Source organism: Herpailurus yagouaroundi, unplaced genomic scaffold (assembly GCF_014898765.1).
Source record: "Herpailurus yagouaroundi ecotype Mexico unplaced genomic scaffold, PumYag 139, whole genome shotgun sequence".
Lineage (NCBI taxonomy): Eukaryota > Metazoa > Chordata > Mammalia > Carnivora > Felidae > Herpailurus > Herpailurus yagouaroundi.
In genome coordinates this window covers 17,929,252-17,949,540 of record NW_024412394.1, presented here as the reverse complement: position 1 = coordinate 17,949,540, position 20,289 = coordinate 17,929,252, and the positions used below count along the sequence as shown (strand labels likewise).

General features: G+C 39.7%; 1 protein-coding gene across 3 annotated transcripts in view; it reads left to right on the top strand.

Moving 5' to 3' along the window:
• PKHD1 (PKHD1 ciliary IPT domain containing fibrocystin/polyductin) overlaps window positions 1-20,289 on the top strand; it is a 475,556-nt gene that overhangs the window by 197,407 nt on the left and 257,860 nt on the right. For all 3 annotated transcript variants that reach the window (XR_005789774.1, XM_040473753.1, XM_040473752.1), the window contains exons 38-43: window positions 2,636-2,846; window positions 3,238-3,395; window positions 5,636-5,827; window positions 9,152-9,277; window positions 11,947-12,003; window positions 12,318-12,448. Coding sequence is in view for 2 of the 3 variants with exons in the window: in XM_040473753.1 (XP_040329687.1) it covers window positions 2,636-2,846; window positions 3,238-3,395; window positions 5,636-5,827; window positions 9,152-9,277; window positions 11,947-12,003; window positions 12,318-12,448 (875 nt within the window). In the remaining variant the exon portion in view is untranslated. The remainder of the gene's footprint in view (window positions 1-2,635; window positions 2,847-3,237; window positions 3,396-5,635; window positions 5,828-9,151; window positions 9,278-11,946; window positions 12,004-12,317; window positions 12,449-20,289) is intronic.

Sequence of the window (20,289 nt, the reverse complement as noted above, 5' to 3'; positions counted from 1 at the left end):
TAAGTGAATGTCCAGAAGGCAATATTCAAAATAGTTAACTCAAATCCTTATGAATTGAGCTGAGTTGAGGGCCCGTATCTGAGACAGACCCCATGCAGTCTCTGTCATCCTCTTTTTTCCCATCTGCTCCTTTGTTTAAGTTTCTCCTCCCATGCAAAACAACTCAAACAAATGGCCCACAAACTAGCCACAAATCCAGGGATACCTAAATCCCAGATGTAAACATATCTTTTGCTCAAGTAAGAACTCCACATCTCTATAGTGTCTATAGGAGGAGGTGGACATAAGAATGGGCTGAAGTGTTCCATGAAATTCAGTGGAAGAAGTGGGTCTTGAGCTGCATTTTGGAAGACTAGATCAGAGAAGGAAGGCCAGGCACACAGGTGGAAGGGGAAGAATGGGTAAAGGGATACAGGTAGGCATGATCCTGTTAAGTGAGAAGAGGCAAAGAGACTGGGTTTCCTGGAATAGAGTTTATTACAGACTCAAAGGCCGTAAAGTAGAGTCAGGTTATGGAGAGTTTTAAAAATCAGAAAGGGAATTTTGGCTTTATTACTGAGTACTGTAAGCAGATACTGTAGGTTATAAATAAAGAAGGGATAAAACTAAAAAAAAAATTAGCAAGGTTTAAATAAAGAACAATGCAGAATGGTCAGAAGAAGAAAAGGTGTTTGCAGAGGGTCTAGCTCAGGTGATTATTATAATTATTTTGACATTTGTGAGTTTCAGATGACAGTAGCTGTCCAAATGTCAATATCCACTATGTTGCTGGACAGATGAGGCTGGCACTGATGAAACAACCAAGACTGATGCTTTGGTCATACACATAAATATGTTATTTTGCTATGAGAGTGAATAAGTTATGAGATAATTCTGCTTTCCAAAAGCGCTATCAACATTTCAAAGGACGTATGCGTATGTTAATAGTTAAAAACACACTTCAAATATTCTCTGTGATTTTTTTTCATTCATTCTGACTTAAGTATAATTATAAGAATGATTAGGTAAGAAATACCTTTGTTGTTCCTATTCTTGATTCTGCCACCTGGAGCTTGCATGTTAATAGGTGCATAGTAGGTGTTTTTTGCATATTGATTTAGTATTGTGCACAATTGATCACAGAGTTTAAGAGCATTTTGTCTTTGATAAACATTTTCTGTGCTTGGTAGAAAATTTTCCATGCAGCCATTCAAGAATGGATCATAGAAATTCATATATATATATATATATATATATATATATATATACACACACACACACACACACACACACACACACACACACACACACATATAAATAGACTTTATTTTATTTTATTGTTACCAAAGGTTAAAAGATACAAACAAGAAATAAAATTAAAATTATTTCCTTTTGGGATGATTTATGTCTTAATTCCCACCTGCCCTATAATTAGAAATTTTGAACTCTGTAAATAATTTCAAGATAAAATTATTGCCCAAGTAAACCTCAGAAATTACATCATTAACCTAAGGACCTTTCCAAGCCTAGACATGTGCCTGGGCACACACAGACACAAATAAAGAGGGAAGTTTAAAATAATTTGAAAATGATTTATTGTCGGCTACCTCTGTAGTTGGAGATTCAAGCATTATTATTTTACTTTAGTGCAACAAGGGAGGACAGTAAGTTGCTATGGGCTAAAGGTAAATTATGATCTATTGCAAAGGAGGAAGGAAATGTACTGAGGAAAGGAGGAGGAGTTGGGAGTAAGCCACGTGTTTTCTGAAGTGTTGCTTCAGGTAATGGCTTGAAAAAAGTCTTTGCTTTGACCCTTGTTGGAAAAGGTCAGAGTAAAATATGAGACAGACTACCTTCTTGAGTCTTTGATCGTTAAGGAGGAGTGTACTGGCATGGGGAAGGTCGGATGGATGCCCTGGAGCCTCATACAAACCAAGAAATCTAGAGTCTCAAGTTCCCCCATATTCCACTTTGCTTTGCAAATCCATCTTGGATACACACAGTTCAGAATTTGAAGGGATCATTTAAATCATCAAGGCTTAGGACAACCAATCCAAGGTAATCGTGAATCAGGGCTCTCCTAACCCTATTTGTAAGTTGCACTGAAGTCTTCAGATTAGAGACTTTGTTATGAACTTTTATATTCAGAGTCTAATACCCATTTGTTTTTATTTGTAATAAGAAAGAGGTGGTTAAATTTCATTTTCAAAACAGCATGATGCAGGGAATGGAAAGACTAAAGTATGTTTTAGATCTCTTATTTGAAGATCCAAGCTAGATGTTTCATAGTTATCTCATTTAGTTCTCCTAACACCTTATGTGGAAAGATCTTGCTACTTCTGCTTTGCAGCTGAGGAAACTGGGGCCCATCCTTGAGTATATTACCCTTGGTTAAAACATGGCAAAACTATGATTCGATTGTAAGTTTAGGCTGACTCCAATTCCTCTGTTTTTCACCCCATGTCATGTTCAATCCTGCATGATTTTTATTACAACATGTGACAGAAGAGAAACCTAATATCCAAAAGCATCAGTGCTCATCAAGCCTGACGTTTGCCTTCCTGGACTCTTGTTTTACAGAATTCTTGGGCTGAATACTAGCAAATTCCTATTAACTATCAAAATGTCTAAATAAGTTTTCCTTGTTTGACTTTAGGTTCGCTACCAGAAGTAACTGTCACCCATCTTCGAGCAGCTGCCTATGCCAGTGACAAAGTGTTGGCTCTGGAAGATGCTGTGGACTGGCACTCTGGGGATGAAGTTGTTATCATCAGTGGAATAGGTGTCAAAGGTGCAAAACCCATTGAAGAGATGGTCATTGTGGACACTGTGCACTCTACAGACCTCTATCTGAGATCACCCTTGAGGTACTGAATATCAGCTCGGCTCTGTTTAGATATAAGAAGATGAAGTCTTAACTGTGTTGGTGTCTGGACACTTAGTTGTCTTTCAGTGATGTATTTTTACATTAAATAATGCTAGATGTTTTGATAAGAAAATTATAAAGTATGAAATGTTTGAAAGATTTAGATTTATTAAATACGTTTCTCTTAGACTCTAGAGCTTTTGCGTTATGGTGCAATCATCTGCAGAATTCCTAATTTTCACATACTTGTGCCCATAGTTCACACTTCTGTATCTGAGCTTCTAAGGAAATAGACTCCCAAAGAGACGCTAATCTAGTGGCTTACAATTCCTAATAAAATTTGGAGTAGTATCTTCAGATGTGTCTTTTTCTTTTTTGTCCCCCCTCTTCAGATATTCACACAACTTCACAGAGAGTTGGGTGGCTGGAGGACGCCATATTTTAAAGGTCACAGTGGCGCTGCTCAGCAGGAGAGTTACCATACGAGGAAATGTCACTACTGAGAGGATGAAGCACCTTGCTTCATGTCAGGAGGCCAGTGGTTCAGAAGGTAGTGAAGTATTTTGTTGAAAAGTCAATGAGTGAGAAAGAATGTTCTTATTGTCAAATGATATGTAGTATTGTTGACTTCTTTCAAAATGGAATAAACCCTTAGTCTTTGCATATTCATAATATTCTTTCATTCAGAATGGTCTTGATAAATTGTCATTTCTTCTCCTGCCTTCCACAACCTAGTGAAAGAGGTAGAGAATAGTTTCCACTTGTGAAATTATTTCTCTGGGGCAAAAATATTCTGGAAAAAAACCCAAACATTTTTGCCAGAAATCTTAACTCTGATTCCAGACCCCTTCTGAAATTCTCAGGAAAACAGTTTAATGCCAGAGTCACAGACACAGGCAGCACATTGTTACTGATTAGACTAATAGGGCTCTTCTGTTTCCCCTCACCCCCACTTTTGGAGTTTGTTTTTTGAGTGAACTACCACATACTTTAAGTAAGTGGTTGAAAAGTCAATTTATCTTCTAGAAGAATAACAGGCACTGAATCACACTGATGTGCCTATTAAACATCTATTTCAGGGATGGTTAGTTTAGTAGGTTATGTTTTGGTTTCCCAGGCTGTAGATTATGAGGCTTTCACATGTTGTGAAGATCTCATTTGTCAACTTTGGTTTAGGATGGTGTGGGTGTCAAGGATGACTCCCAGGCATGAGCTCTGGATGGATGATGAGGCTATTTAGTGAGATGGGAACAGGAACAGGTTTTGGAGTGGAAGGCTGCAGATCATGACTTTAATTTTGTACATGTCAAGACAGATGCAAGGCCAGGATCTGAGTAGAGGTGCCCTGGTAGTGTCTGGAGCCTGAAAGAAGTGTCATGGCTGGAATTAAGATTTGTGTCATGTCTACATATAGATGCATGTGGGTGTAATATTGAAATGTGGTTGGGTGAGAGGGACCTTGAGTCCACCCTTCACCACCCCAGTCACCTAGCTCTCAAACATGTCATTCTGAAAAAGGTTTGGATACAGTGGGTTAGAATCCAGTGACTGCCAGCTTTAACAAGTCTTCTGAAATGGAATCTGCATTCTGTTCAAACCATTTTGGTAGTTCTCATACAGCTATTCTCAGACCATATTGTCCAAAACATTACCTTTGATTATGCTGCTAGAGAGATGATACTTTTAGGTTTGGGCGATTTTAGGTCTGTTGGCTCCTAATGGAAAAATCCCCAATTTCACAACTCTTAAACGTTATTACAAAATTCTTAAAATAAAACAAATTCATAGACATTCATTAAAAAAAGTAACATATCACTCGCCTTTCTTTGTGTGGGGCTTAGGTGAGGAAACAAGGTAGCCAAATAAATAATATGAGACCTAGTCACTCAAAAAATTATGGATCACTGGCATAATAATCAAAATTGTGGTAAAGCATACAAATATGAAACACCTCTTCACTTATCTCTCATATGTTTATTCCTGGGTGTTAGCAAATCATTCACTGTGGAATGGTACATCATTTTTTATTTGTAGCATTTTGGTTTATTAATATGAATAATGAAGAAATATTTCAGAAGTTGATTTTGTACCCATTCTGAGGTTAGTTCATGCCACCAAATGCCACGCGTCAACAGAAGGTATCCTGGATCCTGAGGCCACAATACCCTGTTGCAGTGGTACCCTGAGTGCATTATGGTGTTGCAATTTGTTATCCTCACTAGGGAAGGGGCTGGGAAGGAGGTATTGAGGGTGCAGGTGGGGAGGATGTCACTCAGTTACTTCTCTGGAGACCTGTGCCATTTCTGCAGTGGTATTATTGCTAAGTCCCCAAACTGCAAAGCAACAAAATAAAGGGGAAACCCCATTGGACAGCATAAGACTAAAAAGAGCTGTGATTACATTCAGTGCTCACATTTCTTCCCTACAATTATCAACCACGAGAAGGTCATTTTATTGCATGCTCCCTCCAGGGGATCTTTTGGATTGAAATAAGCATCTATTTAGGTTGGGTTTGTGGGTTATAGTCAACCTCTTTGTGACAGTAATTAAGGTGATTGATTTGGGGGCTTCTGGAAATAATAGAGTGAAAGCAACATCATGTCCTAGTTATTGGATGTTTTAATTAATAATCCAAAGAGGAAAATCAAAGTAAAAGGGAAATAAGATTATTAAATGAAACAAACAATAATCGTTTGTCCTTTGCACCAACGGCACCTTTCCTACTGGATGATTTGTCTGGAAGCATGTTGCACATGCTTCAGGTCCCCCTGACTTCATTCTATGTTTCAGGTAATTTACAAGACTGTTTATATTCCAAGAGTGAGAAGATGCTGGGATCCAGGGATCTGGGGGCCAGAGTCATTGTTCAGTCTTTCCCAGAGGAGCCCAGTCGGGTCCAGTTGAAGGGAGTGCAGTTCCGGGACTTGGGGCAAGCCTTCCATCGGCAACTGAGCTCACTGACTCTGGTGGGAGCTCTGAGAGGTAAGTGGGTCCAGGTCTATGACTTCTTCTTCTTCTTTTTTTTTTTTCCTCTCTTCTTCTGTGCTCAAGGCTCTACATTCAGGGTACATGGGAGGTTCAAAGATGGATAATTATACTCTAGACCTGTGGTTCTCTAATTTTAGTATGCCTAACAAAAATTATTTTGGGAGTTTACTAAAATTTAGAGTTAGAGACTCTGTCCTGAAAAATTCTGGTGTAAGCTAGGCCTAGCAATCTGAATTTTTAACAAGCAAACCTTGTGATTCTAGAAAAAGTAGTCTGTGGAGTACACTTTGAGAAACATCGCTATAGGTACAATAGACAAGGAGCTAACCACATCTTGAATCCTACCTCTGTCATTTACTAGCTTTGTGATTGCAGGCAAACTGATATTAAATAGTACACATAATCACTTTTATGAGAGCCCAGGCGCAGCAGAAAGCATTTCCATGTGAAACAGTCCTAACTCAGAGGAATCTTCTGCTTGGAAAAGTGGGAGTGAATGGGCTGAGGACCAGGTAGTTTCCCTGGGCCCATTGAGCAGGCAGATGGGTGCAGATCTTGGCCAGATCTAAAGACATAAGAAGGGAACAGGAAGCATCAAATGCAGATAAGAACAACTAGGTGAAAAACAGAAACAGAATCAGAAAGGAAGAATATGACCAGATGTAGATAAAGGTACTGAAACCAAAGTTGGAGAGACATAGGAGTATTCAAGGCAATATCAGAAGCTAACATGCAGAAGATCCAGAGATGCTAAGTATTCACGATAGCAGCTCTCATTCTGAGTTACCCTCCCCAGCACCTCTAACACTGACACATTCAAGCTTTGCTTTTCTTGAAAAGGGATGGTGTTCTGAGGGTAATGTCTGACAAAGATTATCAGGGCATACTTGGTGGTTCATGTGGGCCTTGAGAGATGCTAAGATTTCAACAGGCAATGACAAAGTAATCATTGAGCTCAAGTAAGCATTGAGGGCAGAATCCTGATACCTGCAGCATTTTTTTTCTTTATTCACCTGAAATCATATGCAAACCAAGGACCTCTATTTATCCTAATTTGCCAAATATTTTCTATATTATTTATTTTTGATATTTAGGGGAGATGGTTTCTAACATGGCTCCTTCCCTAGCGCCCTGGGATGATCAGTATCTTTGTGCACTACTCTCTGGTTCTTTGATCTCCTGGTGCTTATAATGCTTCAGAAAGTTTGATGGGGCACCAGCTCCAGTATAAGTCAGGGTTGCAGTCACATATGAAGTATCAATTGAACATAATCAAAATCTTCCTTGCTCAAAAATCAATCTGCCTCCTCCAACCTACTTCAGAATAGCTACACTTTTATCTATTTGAAAAAAATTTAATGTTTATTTATTTTTGAGGCAGAGAGAGACAGCATGAGTGGGGAGGTGCAGAGAGATAGAGACACAGAATCTGAAGCTGAGCTGTTAGCACAGAGCCTGACATGGGGCTTGAACTCAGGAGCCATGAGATCATAACCTGAGCTCAAGTCGGATGCTTAACCAACTGAGTCACCCAGGGGCCCCTTAAATTTGGTTTTATTTGAAAAGTGTTCAGTGCCTTAAAAGTTTGAAAGTCACTGAATGAATACATTATGCCCTATGGGTCTCTGTTGAAGTGCAGTTGACTTTTCTGGGAGGGGTTATCATATTAACCCAGAGGTTAGAAACTTCCGGCATGCTTGCCAAAGAATATTTTATTGTTTCATGCCCTGAAGGCCCTAGTACCCTGTGTGGCCAGTTGCTCCCAGCCACTAGAGTTAGAGGGTGTTGGAATCCTTGCTACTTTTACAGGTTTACCAGTCCCTAAATTCCACGTATAATAGCTCTAAAAACACATTAGTACTTACTGGTTGTTCAGATTGGCTGGCCTATATTGAATGAATGGTACAATAGCGATCCAGACTCAGGAAAAGTCTGCAGCAGGCAGTTGCCTACAGAGGTGGATGGGTTAACTTATTGGTGAGTGATGTGAGCGTACCTGACACGAGAGGAGCCAAGATGGAGGGGAATGTGAAAGCTCAGTGTCTATGGTGACATAGTTGAGAATTTTCTGGATAGCTCCAATTTATTTATTTTTATTTACTCCTTTAAATGTTTATTTACTTTTGCGAGAGAGAGTGAGATTGCGTGCATGCACAAGCAGGGGGCTGGGGCAGAGAAAGAGGGAGACATAGAATCCAAAGCAAGCTCCAGGCTCTGGGCTATCAGCATATAGCCCTACTTAGGGCTCAAGCTCATGAACCTTGAGATCATGACCTGAGCTGAGTCAGATGCTTAACTGACTGAGCCACCCAGGCGCCCCTGTAGAGCTCCAATTTAAAAGTCAAATAATCTTGTAAACCAAAGTAATTTTTTCAGTACTTCAAACATTTGATATTTGTACAGTATCTCCCACTATGTGGAAATAATACAAAACTCCTTTATCAGGGTTTATCCTTTAATTAGCCATTATTGTTTTAATGTAAGTTTTCTATACTGGAATGAAGTTACACAAATACAGAATTAGTTTCATTCATCTGTAGGTCTTCAGCACAAGGCCCAATTCCTGAAATATGTTGATAGTCATTAACTGTTTGTTCATTGACTGATTCAGTTGACATAACTTGATTGAGCAGGGGGGTACATGAAATATACCCATGGAGCTGATGTAATGATTTTAATAAATGTCTATTTGTTTTAGCATAGTAGAGGTATTTCCCTTTTGCTTTCATAAAGCTACCACATTCCAATGTGAGAATCATGATCCTCAGGTTAACCTCTGACTTTGCTCCCATTTTGGAATAAGAATCTCTGCCTGTCTTGGGCCAAGGATATTATTGCCTGGCAAGGTAAAAAAATTATGTCACAGCTTGAAGAAATAATGAGTGTATCTCCTCAGGGAAGATGTGATTTTCAAAGATCAGGTTTGGTCCTTTAGGAATATTCTTCACATTGTCCTTGGCTTCTCTCTAGTCACTGTCTGCCTTATTGTGATGAGGATTGATACCAACGATGGTGGCCAATTGGAAATCTTGACAGCTATGTGTTCTTTGGTAGTTTGGCCATACTGTATCTTTCTCAGATGGTTTTCTCTCTAGCATCTGACTCTTGGATTCCACCTTCCTTATTTCTGGTATCTTTGAGGCTCATTGGCCTATTTACTTGATTTGGTTTCTCCTTCCAACTCCTCATTTCCTGAGTTTCATTATTGTGTGGGAAAATGTTCTTAGTTATATAATAGTTTGATTTGAAAATGATCTTCAGAATCTGAGGAGCCATCAGGATTTATTTCAAATGTTTGCCTTACTCTTTCTTGTTCAGATTCCTATATCCAGGGCTGCACAGTGTGGAGCTCTTTCAGTAGAGGCCTCAGCATGTCAAGGACCTTTGGCCTGAAAGTGGATAGTAATACATTCTACAATATTTTAGGCCATGCCCTGCTTGTGGGTAAGTGATGAGCTTGTTTAATTTTGGCATTCCTGAGTAGGATAAATTCTTTTTCAAAAGGAATTTTCCCAAAATTTGAATTCCTAATCTATAAAATAGCCTCTGATCAGTACAAATAGGCCATAGTTTAAAATTCTGAATTTCAGGGGAGCCTGGGTGGCTCTGTAGGCTTAGTGTCTGACTTTGACTTAGGTCATGGTCTTGCCATTCCCGAGTTTAAGCCTTGCATTGGGCTCTGGGCTGACAACTCAGATTGTGCTCACAAGCAGAGTCTGGGATTCAGATTCTGTGTCTCCCTGTCTCTGTGTCCCTCCCTCCTACTTGCACTCTCTCTGTCTGAAATAATAAAAAAATTAAATTTAAAATTCTGAATTTCAATTTACCCATCTGTAATTAGCTTCCTAAACTTTACCAATAAGAAACTGATCTTTTAAAGGTGACCTTTCGATTCAGGTTTAATAAATATGAAATGAGAGGTTTTCAAATTTACTGTCTGCAATTTCCACAATAATTCAAAGTCATGTAAATAAATCTCTGTGGTCTCATGGTATGTTAAACCTTGATGTTGGACATGGAGTTAAAAATCCTGAATTCTGTTCTCAGCTGCTCCTTAGGCTTGCTAAAGAAGCTCATATTTCAGAAACCTCTGCTTCATCACTTGTATCCATTTTTTCTCCTAAAGTTTATTCCCCTTGCAGAACCCAGAAGTATTCTTAGAAAACTCAAATTGCATCATATCACTCATCCTTAAAAATCTTTAAGAATTTCTTATTGCTCTTAGATTACAGTCCTAAATCCTTAACCTGGCTTAGAAGATTCCCTCCGTGGAGTGCCTGGGTAGCTTAGTTGGTTAAGTGTTGCACTTTGGCTCTGGTCATGATCTCCCTGCTCATAAGTCTGAGCCCTGTGTTGGGCTCTGTGCTGACAGCTCAGAGCCTGGAGCCTGCTTCAGATTCTGTGTCTCCCTCTCTCTCTGCTCCTCCCCTGCTCATGTTCTGTCTCTGCCTCTCTCTCAAAAATGAGTGAACATTAAAAAAAATTAAAAAAGAAGACTCTCTCCATGATTTCACCTATATTAATATTTGTAAACTTGTCCTGCTCTTTTTCTATTCCTTTGTATTCTAGCTACCCTATTTTACTTTAATTCTTTCAAAAGACCACTTTTTTTTTTTTTGTCTCAGGGCTTTTACACAAGATTTTCCCTCTGCTCATACTGCTCATTGTCCTCCTATAAAGTTTTCTCTCCCACACTCCTAAGTCAAGTCCCTCTGTTTAAGCTCTTTTAGTCCCAATCATTATTTATTGATTTAAAATTGTTATCTACCATGTTTCTAATCATATGATTAATGTCTATTTGTATCACCAGCTTTCATGTGAACATTGTTTCCTTAGCATTTAGCACATTGACTAGTGCATTGTAGGTCTATTTGTTGAAAGAAATGAATTAATTAATAAACAAAGGGTCTTTGAATATATTGGAATACAAAAGCAAATCAGAGGTTTCAATGAAAGTGAGCCTCTAACTGGATTTGTTAAATAGTATTTTATATTTAAATTAATTCTGTGATACCGTCAGTGGGGACATGTATGTGTTTCATTTAAGAATGATCTGTCTAGAAAAAAGCTGTAATGTCCTAATCCTGAGAGGGAAACTGTTGAGTGAGAAAATATGGATCATATAATTTTGCTTTAAAACAAACTCCAGCTCTAAAAGACAAAGAGCTAAGGATAATAGTGGCAATCACGTGCAGGAAAATCTTTTGATTGGGAAAGGACGGCTACAGGGCAGTTAAAATAACAGGTGTAGGATTGACTTTGTCTAACTTTTGTCTGTGTGAGGGGAAACGTTTGCTGAAACTTGGAGCAGAAGTGCAGGAAGGTACCCTAACGATATTAATTTAGCAGAAAACAGTTACGTGGAATAGACATTAACTAGGCAAGAAGAAAACCTGCAGGAGGAATTTAATTTAGCCCTTAATGTTTATTGTGAATTAGAGGCTCTGGACATCTATTATACTGCAGGTGATGAAATTAGAATGTTTGTTTATTAGTGTATTATAAAGTACTCTATTTCATGCAAAATGAGTTTGTAAACTCAGATTCATGAAAACGGGGAGCCAAATACCTAAATACCGAGTGAGGAGAAGGGTCTGTGGGGCTGCTCTTTACTGATGTCGCATACATGGCTAATCGTTCTCTATAGCATGGCCCATGCTCTTTCATTCTCTTCTATTCCAAACTTCATTGGTTTAGGCATGAGGGTCCCAGGTACTGTCCAGCCTGTTGTTCCAGAACATTCCACATCTTCCAGGGGAAGAGTGTAGCCTGCAGAATAGTTGGTAGCCAATTTGAACAGCTAGGGGAGGGGCTGGAGCTGACACATGGACATGTGGCATTTGATCGTGGAGACACTTAAACTCTTCCTAAGAGGTGAAACATTACATCTGTTTCTTCTGTATTTTTTTTAGATGAACTTCTGATTCACTACAATACTCTAGAACTAAAAAGCCTGTATAATCTGTTTCTCTTTGTATGGTTCATAGATTAAAAACATAAAAACATATTTAAAATAAGGCGCACCTGGAATGAGAACTAGCGTTGCCATATCCCTCAGTTTTCTGGGGGGTATGAAATGTGCTGAATGAAGTAACATGACCTTGTGTTCTCAGGTACAGACATGGACAGAAGATATACCTCTTGGGAGGCTACTTCTGAAAGAAAAATTGGTAAATATGTAAAGTGCTTTTAAATCCATTACATCATGCTTAAGTTGTCATGTATTTGATAGACAGGCCTGATGGCAAAATGTTAGGTACCTTAATTTGTGAAGCATACTGAATATTTTATATATATATAGATGCATATATATGCATATATATTCATGCATATACATGCATGTATATGCATGTATATGCATGTATATTTATGTATGCATTATGTAAACCATAACATGCATTAGTAGAAGCAAGACCATCGAGTTATGTAAATTTTAATTATGTTTGTGACTCCCCTGGGTTTGATTTGTCTTTTCTTAAATTAGCCTGGCCAGTACAGGGAAATATAATAAGAAACAATGTGATCATCAGTGTTTCTGGCACCGAAGGACTCTCCAGTCCTGAAATGTTGACGCCATCTGGTATCTATATTCGCAATCCCACCAACGTTGTCGAGGTAAGATCTGTAGTTCTCCCAGGAAGCTCAGAGCTGAGAGGCCATAAAATTAACTCAGAAAGTTATTTGGAGTGGTGGCAGTGGTAGAATGGTAGAAAGTGTTTACTTGGTGCACACTAGTATCAAGAAACAACTTAATGATTTTTATGGTAAACGAGTGCTTTAGGATAAACGTAATCATTTCTCTCAGAATTCCTGTGAACACTCTTTGAAGCAATATCTATAGGTAGCAAAACAAAGTAGATATTGGTTACTTTCTGGTCCTTTCGATTAACGCAAACTACAATATCTTCCTGAGTTGTCTGCTGTGGTTGCTGATTTTTGTCTCAATTCCAATAATAATTACTCATTAAATCTTCATTATCTTCCTGTATTAATGTGTTCATATTGTTTCTCTTTTGGAATGTTTATTTGTTTTGAGAAAGAGAGTGAGGGAGGGAGCATGAGCAGGGGAGGGGCAGAGAGAGAGAATCCAAAGCAGGCTACACGCTGTCAGCACAGAGCCTGATGTGGGGCTCAATCCCATGAACAGTGAGATTATGACCTGAGCCAAAATCAAAAGTCAGATGCTTAACTGACTGAGCCACCCAGGTGCCCCATATATTGTTACCCTTTAAGAATATTCAGAACCGAGGGTCAGCAAAGTCATGAGGTATATGAGATCACATCAGATTCCAAGACAAATAAAGCACACTCTGATGACCTTTTTTATCCTATTATTTAGTACAACTTAATGTTACTTTTTCTTGGCAAATTTCTCCTTAAACTCTGAGAAATTAATTTTTTAGAGTACAGTTTAACCATAGATCCACGAATGAAGAATTACATCAGAGTAGGAGGGAAGGCCATTTAGTTTTGCCTTTATTAATTTTTTTAAAGTTTGTTTTTTTTTATTTTGAGGGAGTGAGCAGGGGAGAGGCAGAGAGACAGAGGGAGACAGGATCCCAAGCAGGCTTCTTGCTGTAAGTGCAGAGCCAGACACAGGGCTCGAACTCAAACTGAGAGATCATGCCCTGAGCCAAATCGAGAGTTGGCTGTTTAACCGACTGAGCTACCAGGCGCCCCTCATTTCCCCTTTTAATGATTCTATCCTGTGGATCATGTCCCGAAGGGTTAAGGGCCTCTCAGTCTTCTAGGACACTCATCTGAGCATCTATTGAGTCATGACAATTGTGCCAGATTTCTGAGGAACCCAGAGAATGCACTTCTGTCTCTGTCTCTCTGATCATCTGTTCTTAATTACTTTTAGCTGAATACCCCCTAATAAAAGTCATGGTTATCTCCTCAACCTTCTTCCAGACTCTTAATTACATTTATTCCAAGCACAGCACTTACACACCACTTTAGGTGCCTAATAGGGACAGCTAATATGCCAGTAAGGAAAGGAGGCAGAACTGCTTTGATTGAAGGAAACTAAACTTTAGACCCAGAACAACAAGAGCAGCATTTAACTTGTTGGCGATCATGGGGCTTGTTGTGCAGTTACGCTGGCAGCTTTGGGGCCCAAAGAGCTGTGTTTTTGTACACTTCTCAGACTGCATAACTTGACTGCATTGAAATACCCAGAGGAAAGTTGTCCCATTCATCTTGCTGCATGAGGCTGGAGCGTATCTAAGTCCTGCATCGAATGCCAGGGGTGCTGTCCATCTGCCTTTGCTCCACTGAGTGGCACAGTGTACCACGGGCAAGTGTCCTGGCCACTTGTCTGCTGGAATAATTGTGTTGGTTCTGTGTGCAGAGGACCAGAGGGCCATCTAAAAAGCTGATACGTCACCTGAGCTTTTGCAGACCTGTGAACGGTACCAAGTCAGCAATGAAAAAATGGAAAAACAAACAAAAGCAAGCTGTTTGTTTCCCATTACATGCTATTTCTGTTCATTTACTTACCTCCTCTTATATCTACTGTACAAAAGTGAAAACGAATGCAACCTATATGTTTGGAGGATGAGGTTTTAGTTTAAGCTGGTAGCACAGGCTCATTAAACTATTCCTTAGTGTATTCCTGACATTTTCATCTTTGATGACCTTAAAAGTCTGTAGTTCTCTTTTCATTAGCTTATCAGCTTTTAGACCCTAGCACAGTGTCTGAAATAAACTAGTTTTTCAGTAAAAATTAATTGGATATAATGAATGAATGTAAGTGTAACTCCATACTTAAAGCATGGAGGGAGGAAAGAGAAAAGTAAAGAATAGATTCCAAGATACCACAATCATTTTGATGACTGAAAAATAGGATGTTTAATCTGGGGCAGCATTTAAATACTGTGGGACTTAGCTCTCAGTGTTAAATTTTGCACAGTACCCTGAAGTTTTTTAGCTGTGTGCTATCTCTTTTGTATTCTGTTGTCTAGAATATATCACCTCTAAAGACATAGGTGATAACTGGGTGCATGTGGCAAAACCTAAAAATTATGAACTCCTCTTGACCCTTTGGGCCAATGAAAGCTATTTCACTCACTGAGCAAGCTTTAAATTCATGTTTATTAAGTGTATCCTATATGGATGGTGCACAGACAATTTTGAAAATATTTTAGAAACAGACCTTAATTCCAAAGGGATGGTAAGGAAGCTACAATAATGATGTGTGTGTGTGTGTGTAAGTGTGTAATACGTGGAATAGGTAGAGATGTTGTAGAAAAACCTGCTGCCTTGTAGTGTTGTTCTGGTATTCAGGACAGAGACATTCCTGTACTCTGAGGAACTGTTACATAGGTGGTGGCTTCTGTGTGTTATTATGTGAGTAGTTTAGAGCCAGACTACCCCTAAAGGGAGCGTAGTCAAGTTTTGTGTGTGCTTAGTTTTTGTTTCCTTTTCTCCTGCTTTGTTTTTAAGTGTTCTTGTGGTTTGGCAAAAATATACATTTTTTTAAACGTTTATTTATTTATTTTGGGAGAGAGAGAAAGAGAGAAAGAGAGCATGCATGTGTAAGTGGGGGAGGGGCAGAGAGAGGAGAGAGAATCCCAAGCAGGCTCTGCACTGACAGCCTGATGCAGGGTCCGAGCTCATGAGGAGTGAGGTCATGACCTGAGCCAAAATCAAAAGTCAGATGCTTAACCTGCTGAGTTACCCAGGTGCCCCTGGTAAAATACTTTTTTAAAAGTCATTGTATTTGTGTGATTTATTTGGATTTTTCATTTTTGTTTCCTTAAGCTTTTAATTCTGAAATAGTTTTAGACTTAGAAGAAGTTGCAAAAACATAACCAAGAGTTTCTCTGGACCCTCCCCCAGCTTTCCCCAGTGATACCATAACCATAACCATTGCCATATCCCTCAGTATGGTATCCCTCAGATACCATACCATAACTGTCACGATATCAACCATCAACATAGCAATATCAAAACCAGGAAGTTGACATTGGGGCAAACTATTAACTGTATTGAAGCCCTTATTTGGACTTGAAGAAAGTGACTTAATCCTAGTGGCTGGACAACCAATGGTGATAGCCTAAACCCTTCCTCTCATATATGAGACTGACCTCAAAGTTTCTGGCCTGGTGGGCAGGCAGGGAAGAAATAGTTGGTTCTTAAATGTCTGCAGTGATTTATGGTTACACATGATTCCAGTTTCCCCTGACCCAGAACCTAGGACCAAATGCTCTGCCATAGTGCACAGAATTGACCTTGGCTTCCAGTCAGCCATCCCAACAGCTCACTTGTCTTCAACCCTGCATAGGACGAGGGGATTTCAAGTGTGATATTTCTTTTTAGCTTTAATACCAACAAGTGGCCTGCCTGCCTCACTGCCCAGGCTGCAGCTGAGCCAAGCCCGGGACAGTTTCTCTGTGAAGCAAAACCTGAGCTTTGTGTCTTCTTGCTAGTGATAGGATATTCAAGCATGCTATTCCTGTTTGAGTATCTGAGGCACTTGTGGTATGTATTCCTCTGAATACTCCTTATGTAGGTCTTTGCCATGCTTTTCAAAACAGATTGGTGGTGGTTCTTCCATGCTTCACCTGTGGCATTTAGAGCATTCCATTTTCAGGATATCTTCCCTTGACCGTCTAGCATCTGAGTCTGTGACTCCATTTATGGGGATTTCATTATCTGTCCAGAGGCTCCATCACTTTATCTTTTCAGTAGACATAACCTATGTCAACCTCAGGCTGAAAGTCTTTGCTCTCAAATATCCAGGGACTGTTCACCTTCAGAGCGCTAGAGTATCCCATGTTTATGTAGGCACTGGAAATTTCCCATGACCAGACTCCTGTTTAGGATAGTCCGTGGAAAAACCCTGGAGACAAGCCCTTTGGAAACATCCATTTAATTTGAGGGGAATTTGTTCTGGTTTGTGAATCAATTTTGTAAGGAATTCTGTGTTTAAAGGCCAATTTCAGTTCTCTAGCTCTCCCCACTCAATAGCTAATGTATATTTAAGAGCTGCCTGAAGGGTTAACTCACTTTTTTTTCCCTAGTGATTATAGATGCACACCTCAAGGAGCTGGCTTACTTGGGCAGTTAATTTCTCTCTGGAATTTCTCTTGCTTGAATGTCCATAATACATTGACTTCCGCAAAGAATTGATTTCCACACAAAATTCCCTGCTTGCCTTAAACCCTTCCCCACAAGCCGCCGGCTGCCTGCATAAATATGTGGTTTTTCCTCATGAATCATTTGTAGCATACCCAATTGGAATGGAGAGTAAAAAGGGCTGGGAAGTAATGTGATCTGACTGTTCAAGTGCTTCTTTTATGAGAAAAGTGAGCCTTACCAGCTAACAGAAGACCAAAGTTACAATATTCTGCCCAACTAAAAATGCACTTGGAAAGCATTTATATTTATGTATGTGTTCACCCAGATGTTCCATAAATGCTAATGACAGTAGGGCAGGTGATTCTACAAATCTATTCATTCGCTCAAAATACGTACTCTCTGAGCACCTGTCTGGCAAAGGTGATGAATATGGATGTAATTCTTGGAATATATTCTTGAAATATTTGAATCTTTTCCCTCCTGGGAGAGTCTTGGTAATGAATGAGCATTTCATTGGTAATGATATAGAGGTGTACGTCCAAGTGAGATGTACCTTTCTCATTGTTTATATACTTGCAGAAAAAGTGGGGGTTTAAGAAGCTCCCATTCTCTAATTCTTTTTTTTTTCTTTTTTTTCAACGTTTATTTATTTTTGGGACAGAGACAGACAGAGCATGAACGGGGGAGGGGCAGAGAGAGGGAGACACAGAATCAGAAACAGGCTCCAGGCTCTGAGCCATCAGCCCAGAGCCCGACGCGGGGCTCGAACTCACGGACCGCGAGATCGTGACCTGGCTGAAGTCGGACGCTTAACCGACTGCGCCACCCAGGCGCCCCAGCCCATTCTCTAATTCTTAGTGCTTATATACTCATGGGCTTTCCCATGGCTCGTACGTGTGCTAGAGACATAGCCCGCAATGCGGGCTGTGTGGAAGGTGGAACTTCACATGTACTTCCCTGAGGAAGGTTCTGTTCATGTAATCGTCACAGTCAGTAACCATGTTACTTCCTTGTGTTTCTGTGAGGGCTGAAGAGATATATTGGGTGCTTGTATTTGCCAACCCAGCCACAGTTGTTCTTTCTGAAGTTGAGAATCATGAGCACTTATCCTGTTTGCTAGCAAGAGGAAAGAATTGAGATAGCTGGATTTGATGCTAGTAAGTGTTCTTTTTGGAAATGCCTAATGCCAGATTTGCATGTTTAAAAAGATATAAATGTTGGTCTTTCCACCAAAATTTGGAGATGTGCTACTGGAGAGTGGGTTATTTCAACAACACCTAGTGCTAGTCTAGATCAGGTTTCTCAGTCATGGTAGTATTAGTATTTTGGGTGCTGTAATTCTTTTTTTTTTTTGTAAAGTTTATATATTTATGTATGTATATATGCATGTATTTATTTTGAGATAGTGGGTGAGCAGGGGAGGGACAGAGAGATAGAGAATCCCAAGAAGGCTCCATGTTGTCATTGCAGAGCCTGATATGGGGCTTGATCCTATGAAATAAACAGTCAGATGCTTAACTGACTGAGCCACCCAGGAACCCCTCAGGTGCTATAATTCTTTGTCGTGAAAGGCTGTGCTCTGTACAGCAGCATTCCTGGACTATGCCACCCCAAGATGATTGGAGTCTTAGGGAAGGCCCAGGTTTCCTTAAGTCATGTTACCATCTTAAATAGTAATTCAACTTCATATTCCATCATGTCCAAAATTCACTTGTGCCAAGTTCCGTGTGGTAGATGAGACATGTGATTAGAATTGTAAATGGCCTCAGGAAATTGGAGAAATGCTCAGAATCCTAAATAATGAAGTACAGGAGGAAAGAGGCCACTAGTCCACAAAGAAAGAAAACAGTGTGTATGTAACTGAGTTAAAAATGAGGAACGGCTGGCTAATTAAAAATACCCAGGATGAAAGAGCCTTCAGGCACACAGTGAATAACAAGCTGAAGTTAAGGAAACAGCATTGTGGTTGTGTCAGCATGTGCTGGCTCCTCGATCAGGTCCTTGCTGATGCCTACTGGTCAGGCTTCCAGTGTCAGTGGAACTTTCAGAGGACTCTGGTCCTCACTTATGCTTCCCAGGAGGCAGAAGTCCTCCAGGGATTAGGGCACTGGGGCATTGGTTCCTCTTCTCACATGAGGCAGAAGTTGAGGATTGCTGGTTTTAAAACAACTTGTTTAAGTTTTCCTGCATGTTGACTTTACTTGGTTGTGTGTGTGTGTGTGTGTGTGTGTGTATGTATGTATCTAGCTTCCTAGTGGAACATGTAGCACACCTAGAGAGGACAAGGCTCTTGAAAGTCCCCTTCTGTAGAGAGTACTGCTTTTAATGACTGCCAGTTGGCTGCTCAGGTTCAGAGAGCTACCTTTAATAATACCTAAACTTCTTTCATTTAGGAAATGAAGTCAATAAAGTATTAGTCTAGAATGACTGAAACTATGGGCTGAAATGAGTTTACTCAACCTAAGGATAGAGAACAGCTACAAGTAAAAGAGTGTCCTTGGAGTCTCTACTGTTGGTCCTCCTGTGCCCACAATGGAGTAAATCTCCTTAAGCTGTATGAAAGGCTGTGACAGAGAGCTCTGCCCCTGAGCAGGCCAGAACTTCCTCCTTCAGTTTTAACACTTTTTTGTGTCCTGTCCTAACATCATTATTCATTATGACATGCGTTAGTGTTCCATAGACATTGCTGACAATCTCAATCCTTTCTTTCTTTTGTTTTTTTTGATAATGTATTATCAAGTTAGCTACCATACAGTGTATACAGTATGGAAGATATTTACAAATGACATATCAGATAAAGGATTAGTGTCAAAAATCTATGAAGAACTTACCAAATTCAACACCCAAAAATAAACAATCCAGTGAAGAAATGGGCAGAAGACATGAATAGACACGTTTCCAAAGAAGACATCCAGATGGCTAACAGACACATGAAAACATGCTCAACATCACTTATCATCAGGAAAACACAAAACCACACTGAGATATTACTTCACACCTGTCAGAGTAGCTTAAATTAACGACTCAGGCAACAGCAGATGTTGGTGAGGATATGGAGAAAGGGGAGCCCTCTTGCATTATTGGGAATGTAAACTTGTGCAGCCACTCTGGAAAACAGTGTGGAGGTTCCTCAAAAAATTAAAATTGAATCACCCTGTGGACCAGCAATAGCACTACTAGGAATTTATGCAAAGGATACAGGAGTGCTGATTTATAGGGGCATACGTACACCAATGTTTATGGCAGTGCTATCAACAATTGCCAAATGATGGAAAGAGCCCAAGTGTCCATCGATGGATGTAATGGATAAAGAAGATGTGATAAACACACACACACACACACACACACACACACACACACACACACACACA